The sequence below is a fragment of the Aphelocoma coerulescens genome, chromosome 18 (genome assembly GCF_041296385.1).
Source record: "Aphelocoma coerulescens isolate FSJ_1873_10779 chromosome 18, UR_Acoe_1.0, whole genome shotgun sequence".
Taxonomy (NCBI): Eukaryota; Metazoa; Chordata; class Aves; order Passeriformes; family Corvidae; genus Aphelocoma; species Aphelocoma coerulescens.
In genome coordinates, this window is record NC_091031.1 from 5161200 (window position 1) to 5179446 (window position 18247).

An 18247-nucleotide genomic window follows, 5' to 3' on the forward strand; every position below is an offset into this window, starting at 1 on the left:
ATCCCGGCGCTGCCCCCCAGCCCCATTCCCTGTTCCCATCCCGGCGCTGGCCCCCAGCCCCATCTCCCGCTCCCCCGGCCGCGCTCCCCGGTGCCATCGCGGCGCTGCCGCCCGGCCCCTCTCGCAGGCGGTGATGCCGCGGAGCCCGCGCCGGGCCGGCTCCTCCCGCTCTCGGCGGCGGGGCCGGGCCGCGGCGGGGCCGGGCCGCGGTGGGCGGGCCGGGGCGGGGGCTGCGCGGAGCCAGGGCCGGTTAAAGCGGCCGCCGCCCGCCCGGCTCCGCGCTCAGCCCGCCCGGCGCTCGCCGTCCTGCGCGCCGCGGCCGCTCGCTCGCCAATGCGGGCCCGGAGCCCAGCCCGAGCCGCCCCCGGAGCCGCCCGCAGCCCCCCGGCCCGACCCCCCGCCCCGGACCCATGCGGCGGCTCCGGGAGCGGTTCCGGAGGTAAGCTTGCCGCGTCCCCCGGCGGGAATGGCATCCCCCTTCCTGCCCGAGCTGCTCCCCGCGGGATGGGACCCCTGGGCGGGGTGAGGGATGGGTGGGGGAGCCGAGGTTTTCTCGCTGCTGCTGGGCGGTGAGGGCAGCGGGGTCCCAAGGGGTGCGAGTGGGGGGAGGGGGGTGGTGAGGAGGGTCTGCGTGGCTTTTGTTTGTGTATTTGTTTATTCATCGCCGCCGTTAAATGGGTGAAGGTTCGCGCATCCGGCCGTGTGTCGCAGCCGCGCATCGCAGCGCTCCCGCGGGGCCCGACCTGTGGCTCCTGGGCCGGGCTGGGTCAGCACCCGCCGGCTCCGTGTGCCCCCGCGGGGCGATGGAGCTCCTTGTTCTGCTGCCTCCGACGGCGCATTGAATATCGTGGAATCACAGAATGGTCTGGGTTGGAAGCGCCCTAAAGCTTGTCTCATTCCACTCCCTGCCATGGGCAGGGACACCTTGCACTATCTCAGGTTTCTCCAAGCCTTGTCCAACCTGGCCTTGGACCCTTCCAGGGATGAGGCAGCCACAGCTTCTCAGTGACAGGGCCTCTGCACCCTTACAGGGAAGAATTTCTTCCTAGTATCCAATGCAAATCTATGCTTTTTCAACTTAAAAATCAACCCTCCTTCAGCTTAAGATGCTGCTCGTGTTCATGGGGGGGGGTTGATTGGCTAACTGCAGTCGTGATTTTGGATAAATATCTGTGGGTTTTTGGTTCTTCACTGCCCAAAATCCGGATGCCAGGCCGATAACTGTTGATGGACAGCCCGTCCCTGGGTAAGGCCAGTTTCACCGTGGCTTCCCTGACCTGCCGTAGGGCTGCCCTGCTCTCCTTTCATCAACTTGCTCAAAAAACTAAAATCTAAGTATTAAAAGGGAAATAAAACTGAAACAGAAAAGTATGAATGCAGTCAGACATGGTTTCTGTGCTAGCTCACACCTCGGTTGGCTGGTCCCTTGCCTCTTTGCAGCACCTGGGGTGACTTGTGATTGCTGCCCACTCTTTGCTTGAATTGCTGCCTTTTGTACTTGCCAGAAGGCTGGGGAGGTCAGTGGGATGCACAGACACTTTTTTCCATGACCCAATCTATGTATGATACCAGAGTTGTTTGTGGATTCTCAGAGTATTGCAGGTTTCCTTTTATCTTTAGTATCGTGCTGTAAGTACATGAACCTTCACACAGCGTGTGATTTCACTGATATTTCCAAATAAGGGAACTGCTTCTGTGCTGATCTGAATTATTTCTGTGCCTCAGATGCTCAGTGATAGTAAAGATTATGTGAACAGTTACAAACCACAGCTAGATACTGTCAAATCCAGGAAGGAGGGTGGCTAGTGCAGAGGAATATGGATCTATTTTATTTGAATGAATTTGTAAAGAGGAAATATCAGCCAATTTGGTTAAAGCAAGCAAGCTTTCTAGAAATACTTTAGTTTCTCTTCAAAATCTAATCTAAATGGTCGTCAGGAAAATGTAGTGCAAATCTGTTTTGACCTGCTTGTAATTTTTTTTTTGTTTTTCCTCTCGAAAACAAAGAGTCTAGATAACATCCTAGATACTGAAGCATATATTTAGATAATGAAGCAATTTTTAACTCCATTTGATGTATGCTACTGCCAGTTTTGTGGAGTTACACCCACCTTGTTGCAGTTTCTCATACACTGTTATTTGTGGTTTATTAGGTCTAAATGGCTTCTCCTGCTGCTGGAAAGTGCAAAGAAAGAAAGACACAAGAAGGGGGAATGTGCTTTTAAGCTGGTAAAAGGAAGTATGAAGTCTTTTGAGCTGAATAAAGGAAATATACTTCCTGAAAAGACTAAAAAAAAATCCAGATCTTTGTGGCCATTATCAGTGCTTGCTGTTTTTACTGACATTTTGCTTCATGCTTAAAACAATAATTCATTCAGCAGATGGAAACCATCAATAAGGCAAGATTTTATTTCCCTTTTGCAGTTCAGGGTCTAAGCTTGCTGTGATGTCAGACACATGCCATACAGATATGTGCAATAGATTTGGGATTTTGTAATTTATTTTTCTAAGCTGGCTTTGCATGCAAAGACAAAGCATTAAGAACTCTTGGATTTTCCTTCTGCTTTGTCTCCCAAATACTGACTTCTCTTAATTCTGAAGTCTCCGGGAAACATACAGCATCTGCTCCTTGGAAATGAATAGGAGCTTGAGATTAGAGTCTGTCACAAAGGATGGATCAGTCTGTATGCTAAGTATTTAAAATATTTGAAGTATTTCAAGATGAAAGATCAAGTAGTGTGAAGGGAGGGGTATGAGTTTCTTCCCTCTTATTTTAAATTGTCATATGTCTCTCTCAATATCTCTTTTCTGCTTCTATTGGGAATGTGTTCATCAAAAGTTGTTTGCTTGCTGTGAAACTCTGAATCTTGGACTTCCTTGAGCAGATCCTGAGCATTGAGAATTTAAATTGTGAAAAGGAACTCACAGCTCAGTTCAGTGCAAAAGGATTCTGCTCCCCTGGCTGGCTGCAAGCAGTTCTTAGTCTCTTAATTTCAGAATTTTCATATTCTGGTATTGAGGGCATTAATATTTTATCTTAGATATCTTGGATTGTCAGTATCTTAAATGGAGAAGTATTTTTGCATCCTTGTGATATCCTCTGATTAAATGACTCTGGTTTCACCAGATCTGCTATTAAAGAATGCATTAGAGATTTGCTAGAGAATCAAGAGGCTTCAATTAAAGACATTTCCTGTAAACAGTAGTCCAGTTCAGTGGGACTTTGTCAGACTGTCCTGCATTTGATAATAACCTTAATGGCTGTGTTACAGAGAGCCTTTGTTTAGGAGTAAACAGCATCTGAATGTTCTTTATTGAGCTTCCACATTTAGGAAGGTGAGATGATAATTCCCACAATTATCTTTTCCAGAAGAGGCAAACATGACCTGTAGATAGGAGGAAGAACAGTGTCCCTCTGTTGCAGTATTCATGAGGCAGGAAACAAGAAGCATCCATTGTTGGTGATGGCATGGGGTTTATTTGTTTATTTATTTATCTTTAAGAAAGAGCAAAGCTGGTTTTGCTTCTAGAATGTAAGTCTGCAAGCACATTCTTTTGCCTTTGTGTTGCAGTGTCATACGTGTCTATAACTGCAGGAGTATATGACTGACTTAAACAGTATGTGTCAAAATAATTTTCCTGGTTTTGATGAGCACGTCAATAATATCACAGAGCAGCTATTTTCAAAATTCACATCTGTTTCTTAAGACATTAAACCTGAACTGTCAAGCTGGAAATGAAACCAGCTCGAGAGAAGCACTGGCTGGAATTATTGCCCTTCCAACCATCTCGTTAGTGATCCTCCCTCTGAAGTTGTTCCTGATAACGTTTATAAATAGTTAATTATCAAAAGGCACAGGGGAATAACTGAAAGTTTGCTTTACTAAGAGCACTGCCTGTGAATAGTGCAGAGCAAATGTTCTCCAGCATTTGGCATCAGGGTCTGCAGCCTGTTGCAGGTGATCCCTTCCAGAAAAGAGAGGTGCAGATTCATCAAATGTACAGCAAAGTTGTTGCTGGGACGTTGTGAGACCCATTTCTGCAAGGCAGAGGTAAAGCTGAACTCTTTCCCTCCTGCCAAAACACACTGGTGGTGTTGGTGTTATTGGTATAAACATGGATGTGAAGGGGATGGGTGAGGTGTTGCTAATGCTGGAGTTCTGCTGGAGCTGTGGTGCTTTGAATCGTTCCTGTGCTGCCACAAACAAAACAGGGAAAAAAACCCAACTCAGTATGTAGGTAACAGAGCAAGGATAGATTTGTTACATTGTGTTCTGTTCTGTGGATAATAACTGTCTTTAAATTAGTGAGAGGAAGAGGTCCTATTTCTAAAGTGTTTGTTCATAATTCTAAAATCTAACATTACCCCTAGATCCAATGTGATTGCTTTAGAAAGATGCCGTGTATTTTCTACTAAAAAAAAAAAAAAAAAGGAAAAAAAAAATTAAAAGTAGTCTAATGTTGGATAATAGAAGATCCCATTGGGAGGCCTCAATTATTTATAGATTTTTATACAATAATAGTATCTTATATAGAAATTTGGAACAGGAATTATAAAGCTACTACAGAGTGTAAGCTTATTCCTTTTGGTTCTTCAGGTTTGAGTTTGTTTAATTTTTTTTTTTTTATTTTTTACTTCTTGTGAGACTTCCAAGGTACCACCACAGAGAAATGTAATGATATTCTAGATGTGATAAGTGCAGAGTTTCCCATGACTTTGAATTTATGGAGTTGGACAAAGGCAGTCCAAGCCTGGCCACTCGCTGAGCCAACAGATGCTTTTATTTTTAAACATTTTCCTAACTTGGAAGCAGAACTGAGCAAACTGAATGTTCCATCTTAAGAGGATGCAGAGATGGTGTTCAGCAGCTGTTGAAGACCTACAAGCCCTGGGGGGAAAAAAAAAAATCCAAATATGCTGTGAGCCTTTGTGATGACAGTGTCATTGTCCTCTTGGAGAGGAGAGCAAGGTGCCATTTGTCGCTGACAAAAGAATTCCTATTTTTAACCATATATTAACTCCTTCAGGGTTATTAATTTGCTAACAACCATTTATGCTCCATGTCTGTGAATTAAATCCACATTTTTCTTAGCCTTTGTATTAGAAACAATTGAAACTGTTTCTTGAAATTGCCACAGTTTGGGGAGGGGTCATGACACTGTGTTATTTTCCCAATGCTGCTACATTTTCATGTATCAGTTTAGAAAAAAAATGGTTTAAAAGTCACATAATAAATCAGACAAGAAAACCATGTGAAATATCCCAGAAATCTGGAACTGTTTATGCCAACCGTAAGATTTGGGTTGGATTTTTTTAGTTGTTTGTTTGTTTTTCCCTGGTTTGAGGTCTGCCAATATTTTATGGATGTCATAAAAATAGGACTCGTTTTGACTTAAACCATGGGGGACATGGGGAAGGACCAAAGTTTGTCTAACAAGCTTTTTGTATAAATCTAGGTAACAAAGCTGCTCTCAGTTCTGAGCATACAGACATGTTCTGTATTGCTTGTGAAGCTGTTCCTGGCTTCTTGGATACCTGACTAATTGTCAGGGCATTGTTTTAGAATAGTCTGGAGTAAACTGGAATTATTGGTGAAAGATAATCACTTTTATAGGACTGTCAGCAGTGCTGGGATAACAGACTGGAGCTGGAGAAGTTCACAGTTTTCCTCTGACTGTTGCATATAGGTGTGTGCTGTCTTTCACAGCTGTTACTATACAGATTTAAATTGCTGAGTTTCACAGAAACAACTCAAATGTTTGGGTTTTTTAATATACTTAAATGAAACATTTGCATTGGCAAGTTCTTCCAAAACTTTCTCAGGTTTCATCATATTCTGTTTGGCTTGCATGGACTGTGTTTCATGTGATTGATGGTTGTTAGAATGTTTGAAAATTCTTAGAGAAAAAGGTGGAATATCTATGGCAAACCTCTTGAAATGCTTCCTCTTTGGAATTGACCATTAGAGTCTCCTTTCATCATCCCTGTGTAGTTTGGATCTTGGTAAAAAATACAAGATTGGAAAAAATGAGCCACTTCAGGCTCCAAACACAAATATTGCTTGCTATAAGAGTCAAAAAGTCAGTGTTCACCTGTTCCAAGCTGGAATATTGCTGCAATTTTAAGAACTTCTGAAAAGAAGAGTAACCCATGACAGCTATGATGAACTCCATATTTCAAGAGTAATTTGAATTCTTGCTATGCATTTAAATAGGAAATAGTTCATTCTTCATCTGACCAAACCATCAGAAAAGGGGGAGTCTGACTGCTCTGTGTGAAGTCTTGGTTAAAGATAACCATCCCCTGCACCAGGCAGTCACAGGAATTTATTTAACATGTGCTTCTGGTAAGAGGCTTTACTTGGGAGGACTTGCAATTTAAATCACAGTTACTTTGAACATGTCTGTGCTTATAATTCTTAACACTACTAGGTTGGAGGTATTCCTTCATTTCCTTCATGACACTCAGAGAGATGTTTTAGTAAGTTTCCTAAAAGTACTTCTTAATTATTCAACAGGTTCATGAACCACCCAGCTCCAGCCAACAGCCGCTACAAACCCACTTGCTATGAACATGCTGCTAACTGTTACACACATGCAGTAAGTACACTGCTGGCTTCTTTTCCTTTTTTTTTTTTTTTACCAGATGTTTCAGTAATTTTTTGTGGGTTTGGATTGCTAAATGCTTACCTTTGCCTCACTTTGTTCATATCTACAATCTCTCTGGTTTTGTGCATATAAGCTTTAGCTATAACATTCCAGAAAAATAGATGTTTGGTAATGTTCTGAATCTCTTGGAGCTCCAGATACTTCATAAGATTCCTTTTCACCAATGTTACAGGTCATTAACTTGATATTTTCCCTCTGTTCCAGTCAAAGGATGACTGCAGTAAAGGGGGTATAGGCCACTGCTAGTTAGCCTGCAAGGTGGATTTCCCAAATCTGTGCTGACATAATATTGTGCAAATTGTATACTGGAACTACAAGAAAGATTTATCCATGTGAGAAATGGGAAGGCTTCATCTGACTGTCTGTGGGTATGAGCTACAGGAGCTGGAGTGGTTTAATTCTAATACTTACTGACTCTTCAAGAAATCTGCTATTTTGCAAGAGGCCCCGATGATGCTGACAGCCCTGTTGAAATTCCAAGTCTGCCCTTATTTTCGTAATGTAACGACTTATTCTAGATTTGCCTATGTGGTATTCACATAAAGAATAACAAAAGCAGTCCTCTTTGATTTGTTTTTTTCTTTTAGTAATTAGGAAGTTTAATTTGTTGTCTGGCACTTTGAAGAGGACTTAAAAATGTGGTTTTTTGCTTTTTAAGATAGCATTTGCCCTTTTATAAAAACAGCTTGTGCTTCTCCTCAATCTCTCAACTCCAAACATCTGAAGTATGTTTGACTATGTCCTCAGTCTCTTATCTCCAGTGTGTCTGAGTGAGCTGCAGATATGAAAGCTCAAAGCACTGCCCAGGATTCTTCAGTTCTAGAAGGAGCTCTGTTCTTAAGGATCCCTTGTGTGTAGTTCATAAATAACCAACAGACAGCTCCATGGTGCTAGTAAAAACAGAATCACCTTGGTTTTGCATTTAGAAAAGTTGACTGAAGCTTCTGTGTTCTTAAGCCAAAGGTCTCATGTACAGCATTATGTAAATATATGCTTATTTGCCTAGGGAATGAAGCAACATTCTGTTAGTTAGCACAAATATGTCGTTTATCTCATAATCCTTGTGCAAATCTTGTTTGCTCTGGCCAAAAAGTTAGATTTCAAAATATCTGGCAGAAGTTGGTGTGCTCATTAGCAATTTCAGCTTTCACCTAGTTGAAAAACAGGCATGTTTTACTCCTGCCTGTCAGCAGGAGGTGACAGCCAAGATGGATCAGTGTTTTCTGGTAGGCTGCAGTTTGTGGTGGAGCTGTCTAATTACTTTCTGAGTAATTACTTTTGAGCAGTCAAACTACCTGCTAAAACCTACCATGAACTGTTAAAATAAATATGCAATAACTTTTGATCAATATTTAAAGTCCTGAAATGGGAGTCTAGGCTAGGAAAGCACAGGAAAAGATGGGGGGGATGTTTTCATCTCCTTTGTGTTGCAGACTTACTAAATGTGAGATGGTCGAATGCCTGAGTCTTTGCTGCTAGATTACAGTGCCAGTTTTCAATTAGACATTGATGATTCTACAGAACAGAGTTCAACAATGGTTCTCCAATATATTTTTATTCCAAACTTTTATTTGTAATTCAGGAAGCAGTCAACTTCTACTTTGAGTGTGGCTGTACTTCTCAGTAGGTATCCCATCTGGTTTTGGACTTAAAAATACACAGGAATCAGTTTAGGCAGCTGCTTAATAAAAAACAAATAAGCAACAAAAAAACAAGGATAAAGGAGGGTATAGAATCCCCGGCACAACTTTTTGGTACAATACTTAGAAGGTAACTTTGTGTGGCATAGTAAGGTATCTTCAAATTTCTAACTTGTAAGGCTATTTTAAATGTCTTGCTTTTTTGGGGGGGGGTTTTTTGTGTTTTTTTTTTGTTTTTTTTTTGTTTTTTTTTTTTTTTTTTTTTTTTTTGTTTGTTTGTTTTTTGTTTGGTTGGTTTTTTTGTTTTTTTTTTGTTTTTTTTTTTTTTTGGTTTTTTTGTTTTTTTTTGTTTTAAATGAAGCACTGACTTGTGTTCAGACACTGTGAGAGAGGAATGGCAGCAAAGTAGTTGAAAACAGACAGAAAAAACTTTTCTCTGTGTTTAGAGGAACAGGAAGGAAACTGTGCATGAGAAATGCAAGGGTTGTAAGAATTGGAGGGAAAGATGGCTCTTTTATCATGAAGCTTTCTAGTGTATGTAAGGTTTATCAGACAAAAGATAGACCCTGCTGTGTTAAAACCTCAGAATTTAGATATGGCTTGCTTTATACTGCTCTAAATGTTTCTTCCAACTGCCTTAAGAGGAGTAACTATTCCTGAAATGAATTATAGTCTGTATTCCAGGCTAGGTTTTTGAAGTGCATGGAAAAACAGAAGGAGTATAAATATTTTAAAAATGAGACTTGGAGCATTTAGAAGGCCATTTGAGCATGGAAGAAGGGGTCATCAGAATTTCAGAAGGGCTCTGCTGATGAAAATGTCTGACAGTGGGAATAGAGCAGTTTCTCTGCTCTCTGTGTGTTGCACAGCCCAAGTTGCTTGTGGGCCTCCCACTCCATGTTACTGGTCTCCTAAAATTAGGGGAAAATTGAAAAGTAGGGAGAGATGGTGACAGGAGTGCACTCCTGGAGCAGGCAGCTGGAGATGGGCACAGCCCTTCCTGGTTCCCTCTAGGTGTCACATTTTTGGCAGGGGGTGGTGTTTGGCAGCTTTACTGATCTTTCTGTTGCCTTCCTTTCCAAAAAGGAAGTGCGTGGACCATCTTTGTGCCCTTGGTGTTTCCCTCCCAGTGAGAGGCTCGTGAGACTGCAGCAGTAACACCACGCTCTGCTGCAGTGGCTCGTGCATCAAAGGGCATTGTTGCTGCCTGCATGATGTGCAAGGAAAATAACTTCATTTTCCATCAATGTTATATACAAAAGCAAAACTTCCAACACATTTTTAAAGCTCTCTGTGGCAAAGATTGTCTAGAGAATTATGGAAAGAATACAAGTAAAATACAGACCAGTGGAACAGTACCCTAAGCAACCCCAGACAGGTGGAAGGTACTAGATATTTTGCTGTAAGTTGGTAACCAGAGAGTGTAATTTCCCTGAAGTGACCCTGATCAGGTTCACAGCTTATTGTGTCAGCCTCCTTCCTTGAGCCTTAAGGCTCTTTGCTCATTGTGACAGCAGAGTTTGTGGTAGTTGGTTTCCCAAAATACATCACACGGGGGGTTGTGCTGAAATCTGTTCTGAAAGATTCCCATCTATAGCTGTAAATAAACATATTTTAGTCCTTTATCTTCCTCCTCATTGCAAAGAGCTTTTCACTTAATTCTCTCATTTTGTTCTGGCATTTCTCTAGAAAGCTTAGGAAACTGTTGCCTTCTCTCTTGTTCTGCAGATCTCTCTTCCAGCCCCACTTCTGATGCAGCCAGGATTAATCAAGGTGCTAAAATTAGTAAATTGGCACATCACAGTTCTGGGTTTGCTCACAGTACATTAAGTTACTGGGTTTTATGATACTCACTTGGAAGACTTGCACTCCATGATGAAAGAAGCAAAGATTTTGTGACTTGTAGCTGGAGTTTTTTTCAAGGAATATTGGCAACTAAGAAATGCTTTGTCATGCTGTAAAATGACACAGCACAATCCCACTCATTCTGTTAGTTCTGATTCCCTTACTGCTTTTTTGGTAAATTTGCCTCCTTGTAAAGGGCTGATTGATGGCTTTTCCATTCTGAAAACTGGAGATTAAAATGCAATTCTTGTGTGATTTTTTTCAAATGAACATGGGGAAATCTGTCTTTTTTAGTAAACTAAAATTTTGTATTTCTTTTGTAAGATGGGTAAAGCCCATTGTACCATATGTTACCTGTTATGGCATCTAAAGAACTTTTATCCAGTTGGCTGGAACAGCAGGGTATAATTTCTGGATTTTGTATTTCATCTAGCTATTTTTGGCCAAAAAAAGGAGTAATAAAACATCTCTTGTTTTGTCGGACTGTTCCCATGGTGCCTGTCAGGCACAGAGGGGAAAGTGTTTCCAAAAAGAACACTTAGACAAAACAATCAGTCCTTCTCATGGAATACAGTGCTGTTGCCTGTGAGAGGTAGAATTGTTCTTTAAAGCCAGGACAAGGCAAAAAAGGGATTAAGGTCTTCATTCATGTGCTGTACTCTTGATTCTGAAGGTGCAAAGAGAGACGTGATAAGAGAATTGCATCTTTGTTTCAACTGTAGTACTTTATACACAATAATTACTGGAAAAAGTGGTTGACACTGAACTTTGTGTTGGTCCATTTGAGCATCCCATGTCACACCTAACTTAGCTTGTGAAATATTTGTTTGAGGAGATTAGTAAAAAGCTGGTGTGTCTGTGTAAGAAAGGCAGGTTATTCTGTGTAATATCTAACTCTTGTTTCCAAAGAGGGCTCCTTTCTTATAAAATGGTCTCTGTCAGAGGCCCTGAGCAGCTCATGCCTGGGCTGTTATAGAGAATTAGTAGGATTTTGGTATTTTACCTGGTATTTATGAGTACTTAATCTCTCTGAAACCTTTTAGTTCTCTGTCAAGTTTAGTCAAAACTGAAATTTGCACTGAAAATGGGGAAGGAAACTGAGGAATGTGAATACGGTGGGACTGCACGGCTTAGGGCCATGGCTACAGCACCATTTCTGGAGCTGAGTATCCTGTCCCCTGCAAAAACTGATGAAACAGCTGTCACATCTCATCAGTTCCTGGCTGTCCCAGGGGCTTCAGCCACACTTCATTCACACTGTGTGTCATGTGTGGAAAACAGGAGTGACTGATCTCCTGAGGAGTGACACATTTCAACCTTCCTTGAATTTGGGGACTATCCAGGATGTGTGCATGGAAACTTAGGGTTGGTGATAAATGAGAAGCCAGGCTGGCAGACTATTTCTGGCCTTAAAGTGCACGATGTCAACTTCCATCGTTTCATTACAAACCCAGGAAGTGTTTTCACCTCTAGTCCCAATGCTGCATCAATGCCATACTTTTCATTTCCACGGCTCTGCAGCTTTTGGAATATGCTAAATTTTGCAAAACATTAGGAAATTTAATGGTAATGAAGCTACAACTGATGTGCTTCAGAGCCAGAAGGAAAAGCCACTTGTTTTTTGTTGTTATTCTCTGGCTCAACCAGCTTCTTCTCAGATCCATTCAGTTCGCTCTGCATCCTGTGCACGGAGCAGAACCTCGATTTCCTCTGGTCTGTAATTAGATAAAGGACAGACAGGTCAGGCTAGACTAGAACTTTGCAGTCTGAGCTATCAAACCTGTAATGCAAAGTGGCCAGATTTGTTTAAATATTGCTTGTTCCTGGCTTTATTGTTTAACATATGAGACTTGGGTTAAATTACCAAGAATTTAACCTAAGAAGCTCATTTGCAATTCAAGGGAACAAATTAACATCTTAAGACATGCTGTAGGGCCTGGAAGGGAATTTGTGCAGTGTTTGTAACTTAGAAGGCTGACAAAGATTGGCCTTGATAGTGGAAGGAGATCGGTAGAAATGTCTGAGTTAGTGAGCTCTCTTCTTTAAATACTTGTTGGGCATAGGGTGTTTTTTAGGGGTTTTAGGGTTGTTTTGTCCTTCCCCCCCATTTTCTTTCTGCCTTTTCCTGAAGGAGATAGAGGTACATCGTGTATATTATTCTGGAAGGGAGTGTAGTTTTAAATGTATGTGAAGCCTGCAGCCACTTCTTAGATGCTTCATGCAAGCGTGGTAATTCCATCATGATGTTTGAAGAAGGCCTGTTTTGGAAGAAATGAATTAAATGTGTGTCTTGGGGTGATGTCCAAACCGACACAATATGCTTGAGAGGGAGGTGGGAAGGAAAACAGAGCTGGATACACTGCATTAGAAGAATATCTTTGTGCATTAAAAATCTATTCATGGGAGAAGTTTGTGGCTAATTTATTTATGATAGCTTAAACCCAAGTTCTGCAAAACTATTGCTTAATTCTTGCAACAGGACTTTGCTAAATGCTTAGTTTTTTCATTTGGGATTCAAGTTTCTTTTGGTCTGTCCTGTGCTCTATGTCTATGCACAAGAGGTGGCTTAAATCCAAACCTAGAGTAAGATCAACATAGTTATAAAACATGAGGCAGAATGTGAAAATAAAATCACTGCTAATACTTATAAAATTAGACAAAAGAGTTTGCTGTCATGGCTAGAGGAGTCAGTAACCTTCCCTGGCACCATGGGGGGAGAAATTTAGAAAAACCAGATCTAAACTATGCCTGAGACATTGTTGAATTTTTGGTGCTGGTGTGTCAACTTAAAATTAAATAGCTAAACTTTCTCTGGCGGGGGCCAAGCTCTCTCTGCCTGCTGGTGCTGCTCTGTGGGTGGCACCAGGGCAAAGACCTGACAATGGCCTTTTGTTTTCCCAGTTCCTCATTGTTCCTGCCATCGTGGGCAGTGCCCTCCTCCATCGGCTCTCTGATGACCGATGGGAGAAGATAACAGCATGGATGTACGGGGTGGGGCTCTGTGCCCTCTTCATCGTCTCCACCGTGTTCCACATCGTTTCCTGGAAAAAGAGTCACTTAAGGTAGCAGTAGAAAATGCTTCACTTTCTTGTGATGTTTCCCCATTGTGTTTCTCAGTCAAAAACAATTTTACAGGAGGTTGGAGTGGTACTTTCTACTGAATCACCCTTGAATTTTTTTGGAAGTAATAGTGAGCCAAGCTCACGTACCAGTGAATTAGAATGTCTGCTGTTTCATAGGCCCTAGTGGCTCTTAATCCAAAAGCAGAATGGGAAAAACATAATGTAAGTGGTTGATGGATAACAGCCCATTGCAGAAATGAAGACTCTCTGGGACTATGGCATGCTCAAATGCTTTGAGGAACACAGCTTTTGCCAAGAGAATACAGTGCCCAGCCAATGAGCAGGAAACCTCCTTGGGAGCAAATAGCAAAACTGATGTGATTTATTTTTTATTTTATATTTTTGGTCCCATGTAAGACCCTAAAATAATTCTGGGCCACAAATTGGGTTTAGCCAGTGGTCACTAAATAGTAACAGTGTCTGAATTAGGTAGAGTTGATGTGACAGGGATGGAAGGTGGGGTGGAGAAGGGGAGAGGACTGGAGAAGTGTTCAGCTCTTATGTGTCTCAGCTCCTCCACATGGTTTTAAGAGGGATGGAGCTGATGATGTTTTCCCCAAAGTGATTCCAAAGCAGGTCAGGAAAATGAGATGATGCAAAATTCTTTCCAAAATATGTCATGGTGACCCGTTCTGTCTCAATCTCCCTAGGACAATGGAGCATTGCTTTCACATGTGTGACAGAATGATGATCTACGTCTTCATTGCAGCATCCTATGCACCATGGTAAGAACAGCTGCAGAATCCAAGCTTTTCCAAAGTAAACAGTTTGTCACTGCAGTTTTCCAAAATCTGTAGATGCCTTCTTGGATGCAATTGACCACATTCTGTGTTGTGTCAGACATTGCAATGTCCTCTCCTGGGCCTTGCTGAACAGAAAGTGATGCTAGAAAACATCAGAAAGCAGTTTATTTACATTCCACATACCTCAGTTCATGCTTTCCACCCATCAATGCAAACACCTTCTGCTTCTCTGTGGCTAGAATGTCCCAGTGTTTGTTCCCCCATCATTCTGTAGTTAAGCCTCAGAGTAATTATTTGTTTTTATCAGTCCCTACTGCTTTTGTGTCAGTGTGGTCCATTCAAGCATCACTTCTGTCTCTTGGAATCTTTGTGCCACCAGGTTAAATCTCCGTGAGCTGGGACCTCTGGCATCTCACATGCGATGGTTTATCTGGCTGATGGCTGCTGGAGGAACCCTTTATGTATTTCTCTACCATGAAAAGTAAGAATTATTCTTTGCATTTAACTTTAGACTGAAAATTATCCTCAGGGAACAAGACCAAACTTTCTTTGTTTTGGAGATGAGCTACCAAGGTTCTCATCAAGTAAGAAAGTTTAAGTTATCTCAGAGTTTTATTCTCACTGGTACTTACTGCAAATGAAGGCATCCAGGCAGTATTTAGAGAAGGTACTGCCTGCAACTCTACAATGCAGAAATCAACACAAGTTTTAATTTTGTCATAGAACACTGGTTATCTATCTGCATGAAAAGCTTTATGACTAATGACCCCATACCAACACATAATTTAAAATACTCTTTTTTACTATTGAAGGAAATGTTCATCCTTTTGTACACCTCCTTAAATGACTCAAATCGTTCCTTTTTAGGTATAAGATCGTTGAACTCTTTTTCTATTTAGCGATGGGATTTTCTCCTGCTCTGGTAGTGACATCCATGGTAAGGAATGTGACTATTAACAGTGCAAACAAACAAAACTGCCTTTTATAACCAGCTTCAATTCCAGTGCAACTCTTTCTTCTGCAGAGATGTTCATTTTAGTACACTGTAATCGTAAATGTTCTCTGCAGAACAACCAAATACAACCAGTTATAGTTTGGATTTATGTTTACAATTCAGTGAAATGCTGCCTTGTTCTGTTCAATCTGGGCTGCATTGTGTAGATACAGAGAGCTTGGGTTTCTTGGTGCATCTGAAAAGCATTCTACTCCAAACTTATTTATAGTTACACATTTTAAATAATGTTGATTAACCCTCTCTGCTGCTAATATAAACCTGACACATTTTCAAGTTAATGCCTTAACTGGCTGTATCAAACTCTTGCTGGGAGTTTCACACAGCTGGGAGGAGCTGCATTAAACTCACACTTTCACAGAGTAATGTGGGGGTTTTGTCTCTGCTCTGCTGATGAAGCAAACCATCAAACTTGTTTTAGTTCTTGAGTTATCCCAGTATAACTTCTCTAGTGCTATGGGGACATTGTGAAATGCACAATAATGTGTTTATATACTAAGTGTAATATAAATACACTGCATTTCTCACTTGTTCATCTGTCCCACCCAGGATTTTCTGAGCTGTCACAGCCAGCTCCCTTTGCCTGGGGGAGAAGAGCACTTTGTATTTTGTCCATAAATGCACTTTGCCCCCTTTACACCCCTCCCCTGACCTGTCCTTGTTCCCGGCAGAGCAACACCGAAGGACTGCAGGAGGTGGCCTGGGGAGGTTTGATCTATTGCCTGGGCGTGGTGTTCTTCAAGAGTGACGGAGTGATCCCCTTTGCCCACGCCATCTGGCACGTCTTTGTGGCCACAGCGGCTGCTGTCCATTACTATGCCATTTGGAAGTACCTTTACAGAAGTCCTGCAGACATCTTTCGTCACTCATGAGATTATGTATATCTCTATACATCTATATCTATAGATATATAGATATATAAAAAAGTAATCGGCACTTGGCCTCTGTAACAGTATTATTTGACTTAAGGAATTTGGGGGAATTGGAAAAATTGCACAGCAAAACTGCACTGACTTTGGTAGTTCTGTGAACACAATTACTGTGAACTGATGTTTGTGTCCTGCCATTGCTCATCACATGGCAAGTGCTGTAAATAACCAAGATACTGTACTGCAGTAACCAAGAGTCCATTCCACGTTAGCAGAACTGGCTACCTGATGTTTACAAACAAATTTTGTATCCTAGTTTAATTTTACAATTTTTAACTACGTGAATTTTTCTAAATTAGGGATTCAAATGGTGAAGTCAGTGCAATAGTGGAAATGTAATTCTCTTGACCTGAAATTGGTTTCTATCACCTTTCCACGAGTCATTTCTTAAACATGAATCAGAGACAACTAATCTACTTTTACCACCCATTATCTTGGTATAATGTGACTTTTATAGAAATTTTTTGTGTTTTTTGTAAACTTTAAAAGTACATTTATTGAAGACACACAACTGTCATCTATGCAGCTACTCATGTTGCAAAATCTTGCAAGAAATGGTTACATTCCACACCCTGTCCTGACGAGCAAACATCGTACCTCTCCCAAAGGTTGTGTTGGAGGTGTAATTGTAATAACCACTTTTACAAACTAAAACCTGAATGTGATTCTGCTGAGTTCTAACATGGCAGCATTCTGCTCATTTGCAGTACCATGAACCAGACCTTAGGTTGGCTTTATTTGTGGTGAAGAGCTGTAAAAGGAATAGCTGAGGTGATTTTTCTCCTCCAGGTTTCCAGTTGTACCCGTGCTGCCCAGGGTGAGGGCTTGTGTGAGGAATACCCCCCATCCAAGCCAGGGTCACTCATTTCCCCAGACCATGTACACACATGTGACAGTGAGGCTTGGGTTTCCAAAGGGACTTAAACTGACTGGTCCTGCCAGTTTTTGGTGGGGTGGTTCTGCTGGGAAATCCTGGTGGGAGCAGCAGGCAAGCATTGCTGAGCACCTGGAGCTCAGGGTTCTTCACAAGCACAGCCTGGCAGGGTGCAGAGCTTGGAGAACTTGACAGGGTGTCACTTGTCATCCTGGGACTTCACACAGAGTCCAACTGGTCTGTGTTGCTGTCTGTCTGTACAGGAAATCCAGCTGTGGTAGCAAGTCATGACTGTAGAACATGTACTTTAATGACCAGTGTAGAAGAGTCATTGTAATCCTGTCTGTCCAATAATTGTATCCTGTCCCACTATGTAATGAATGTCTTATATTAAGATTGACTTTATCCTTTTTCTAATTTACTCAGTTTTTCATGTCAGTATTTAAGAACAAAACCAAAATGTGTTGCCTTTTTCAGATTTTGTTCTGGATATTGCCTGTCTACAAACAAAAAATAGCAAGATAGGGATGTTTTAAAGGTCCTGTTTCACTCAGATTTGCCAGAGGGTTGCAAGTTTTAGAATATTTACATTTGTATAGGGAATTTACCAGAGGAAAAAACTTTCAATTCAAGACATTGAAGAATTGCTGTGTGGTGGTAGCAGGTGATCAAAGAAGTGGCAGCACCACAGCAAACTCATGAACTGCCCCAAAAGAGAGCAAAGGGAACAGCTGGGCAGGTGATTCTGCTACCACAGTCTTGCACATGTGGATGCCTCAGTTTTTTAACATTGTGTCTATTTTAATATTTTCCACCTTTTGTGGGTCCATATATTTTGTTGAAATGCAGTACTGTTAAAACCACTAAAATACCTTTAAAGGTTTTCTGTAGTCAAAAGTGAAACTATTGCTTGAATATATTTGTTTTAATTTTAAGTTAATTTTTCATGGCATTTGCTTTTTGGAGTGTTTGAAATGGTTTTTAAAAAATTTCAATTCGCCAAAAATATTTTGAATTACTGTATTCTAGTCAATATGATATTGAATGTACTAGACTAACAATAAACATTTGGTGCAATTTGGAAACTCTTGTATTCTTTGTGGTGGTTTTTTTCCCCTCCATCACCTGGGCAGGGCCATCAGGGAGCGACGCTGTGGCTACTCCTGACAAAAGGAGCCCGAGTTGAAGCTGAGGACCCTCATGCCTGCTTAGCCAATGCTTTAAAAATAGTAGGAAAGACTGCAATCCAAATCATTCAGCTGGAAAAAAAATATATTTGTCTAAATTTTGGTCTGTTTAGAACTTGCTTTTCTCTTTTTGCTGTTCTGGATCAATTTTCTTATACTATTATATATCGGGATTTTTTCCTCAGCTTAGAACATTGAAAAATACATAATTTTGCTCCTATCCCTA

At 41.3% G+C, this 18247-nt stretch overlaps 1 protein-coding gene across 1 annotated transcript; it reads left to right on the top strand.

Moving 5' to 3' along the window:
• The first annotated feature begins 282 nt into the window (after window positions 1-282).
• On the top strand, window positions 283-17919 carry MMD (monocyte to macrophage differentiation associated). Its single transcript, XM_069032290.1, has 7 exons — window positions 283-439; window positions 6519-6600; window positions 13056-13216; window positions 13927-14001; window positions 14399-14500; window positions 14887-14956; window positions 15703-17919. Exons 1-7 carry the CDS (start codon window positions 411-413, stop codon window positions 15901-15903), a joined length of 720 nt encoding a protein of 239 aa, XP_068888391.1. The 5' UTR covers window positions 283-410; the 3' UTR covers window positions 15904-17919.
• Window positions 17920-18247: the final 328 nt, after the last annotated feature.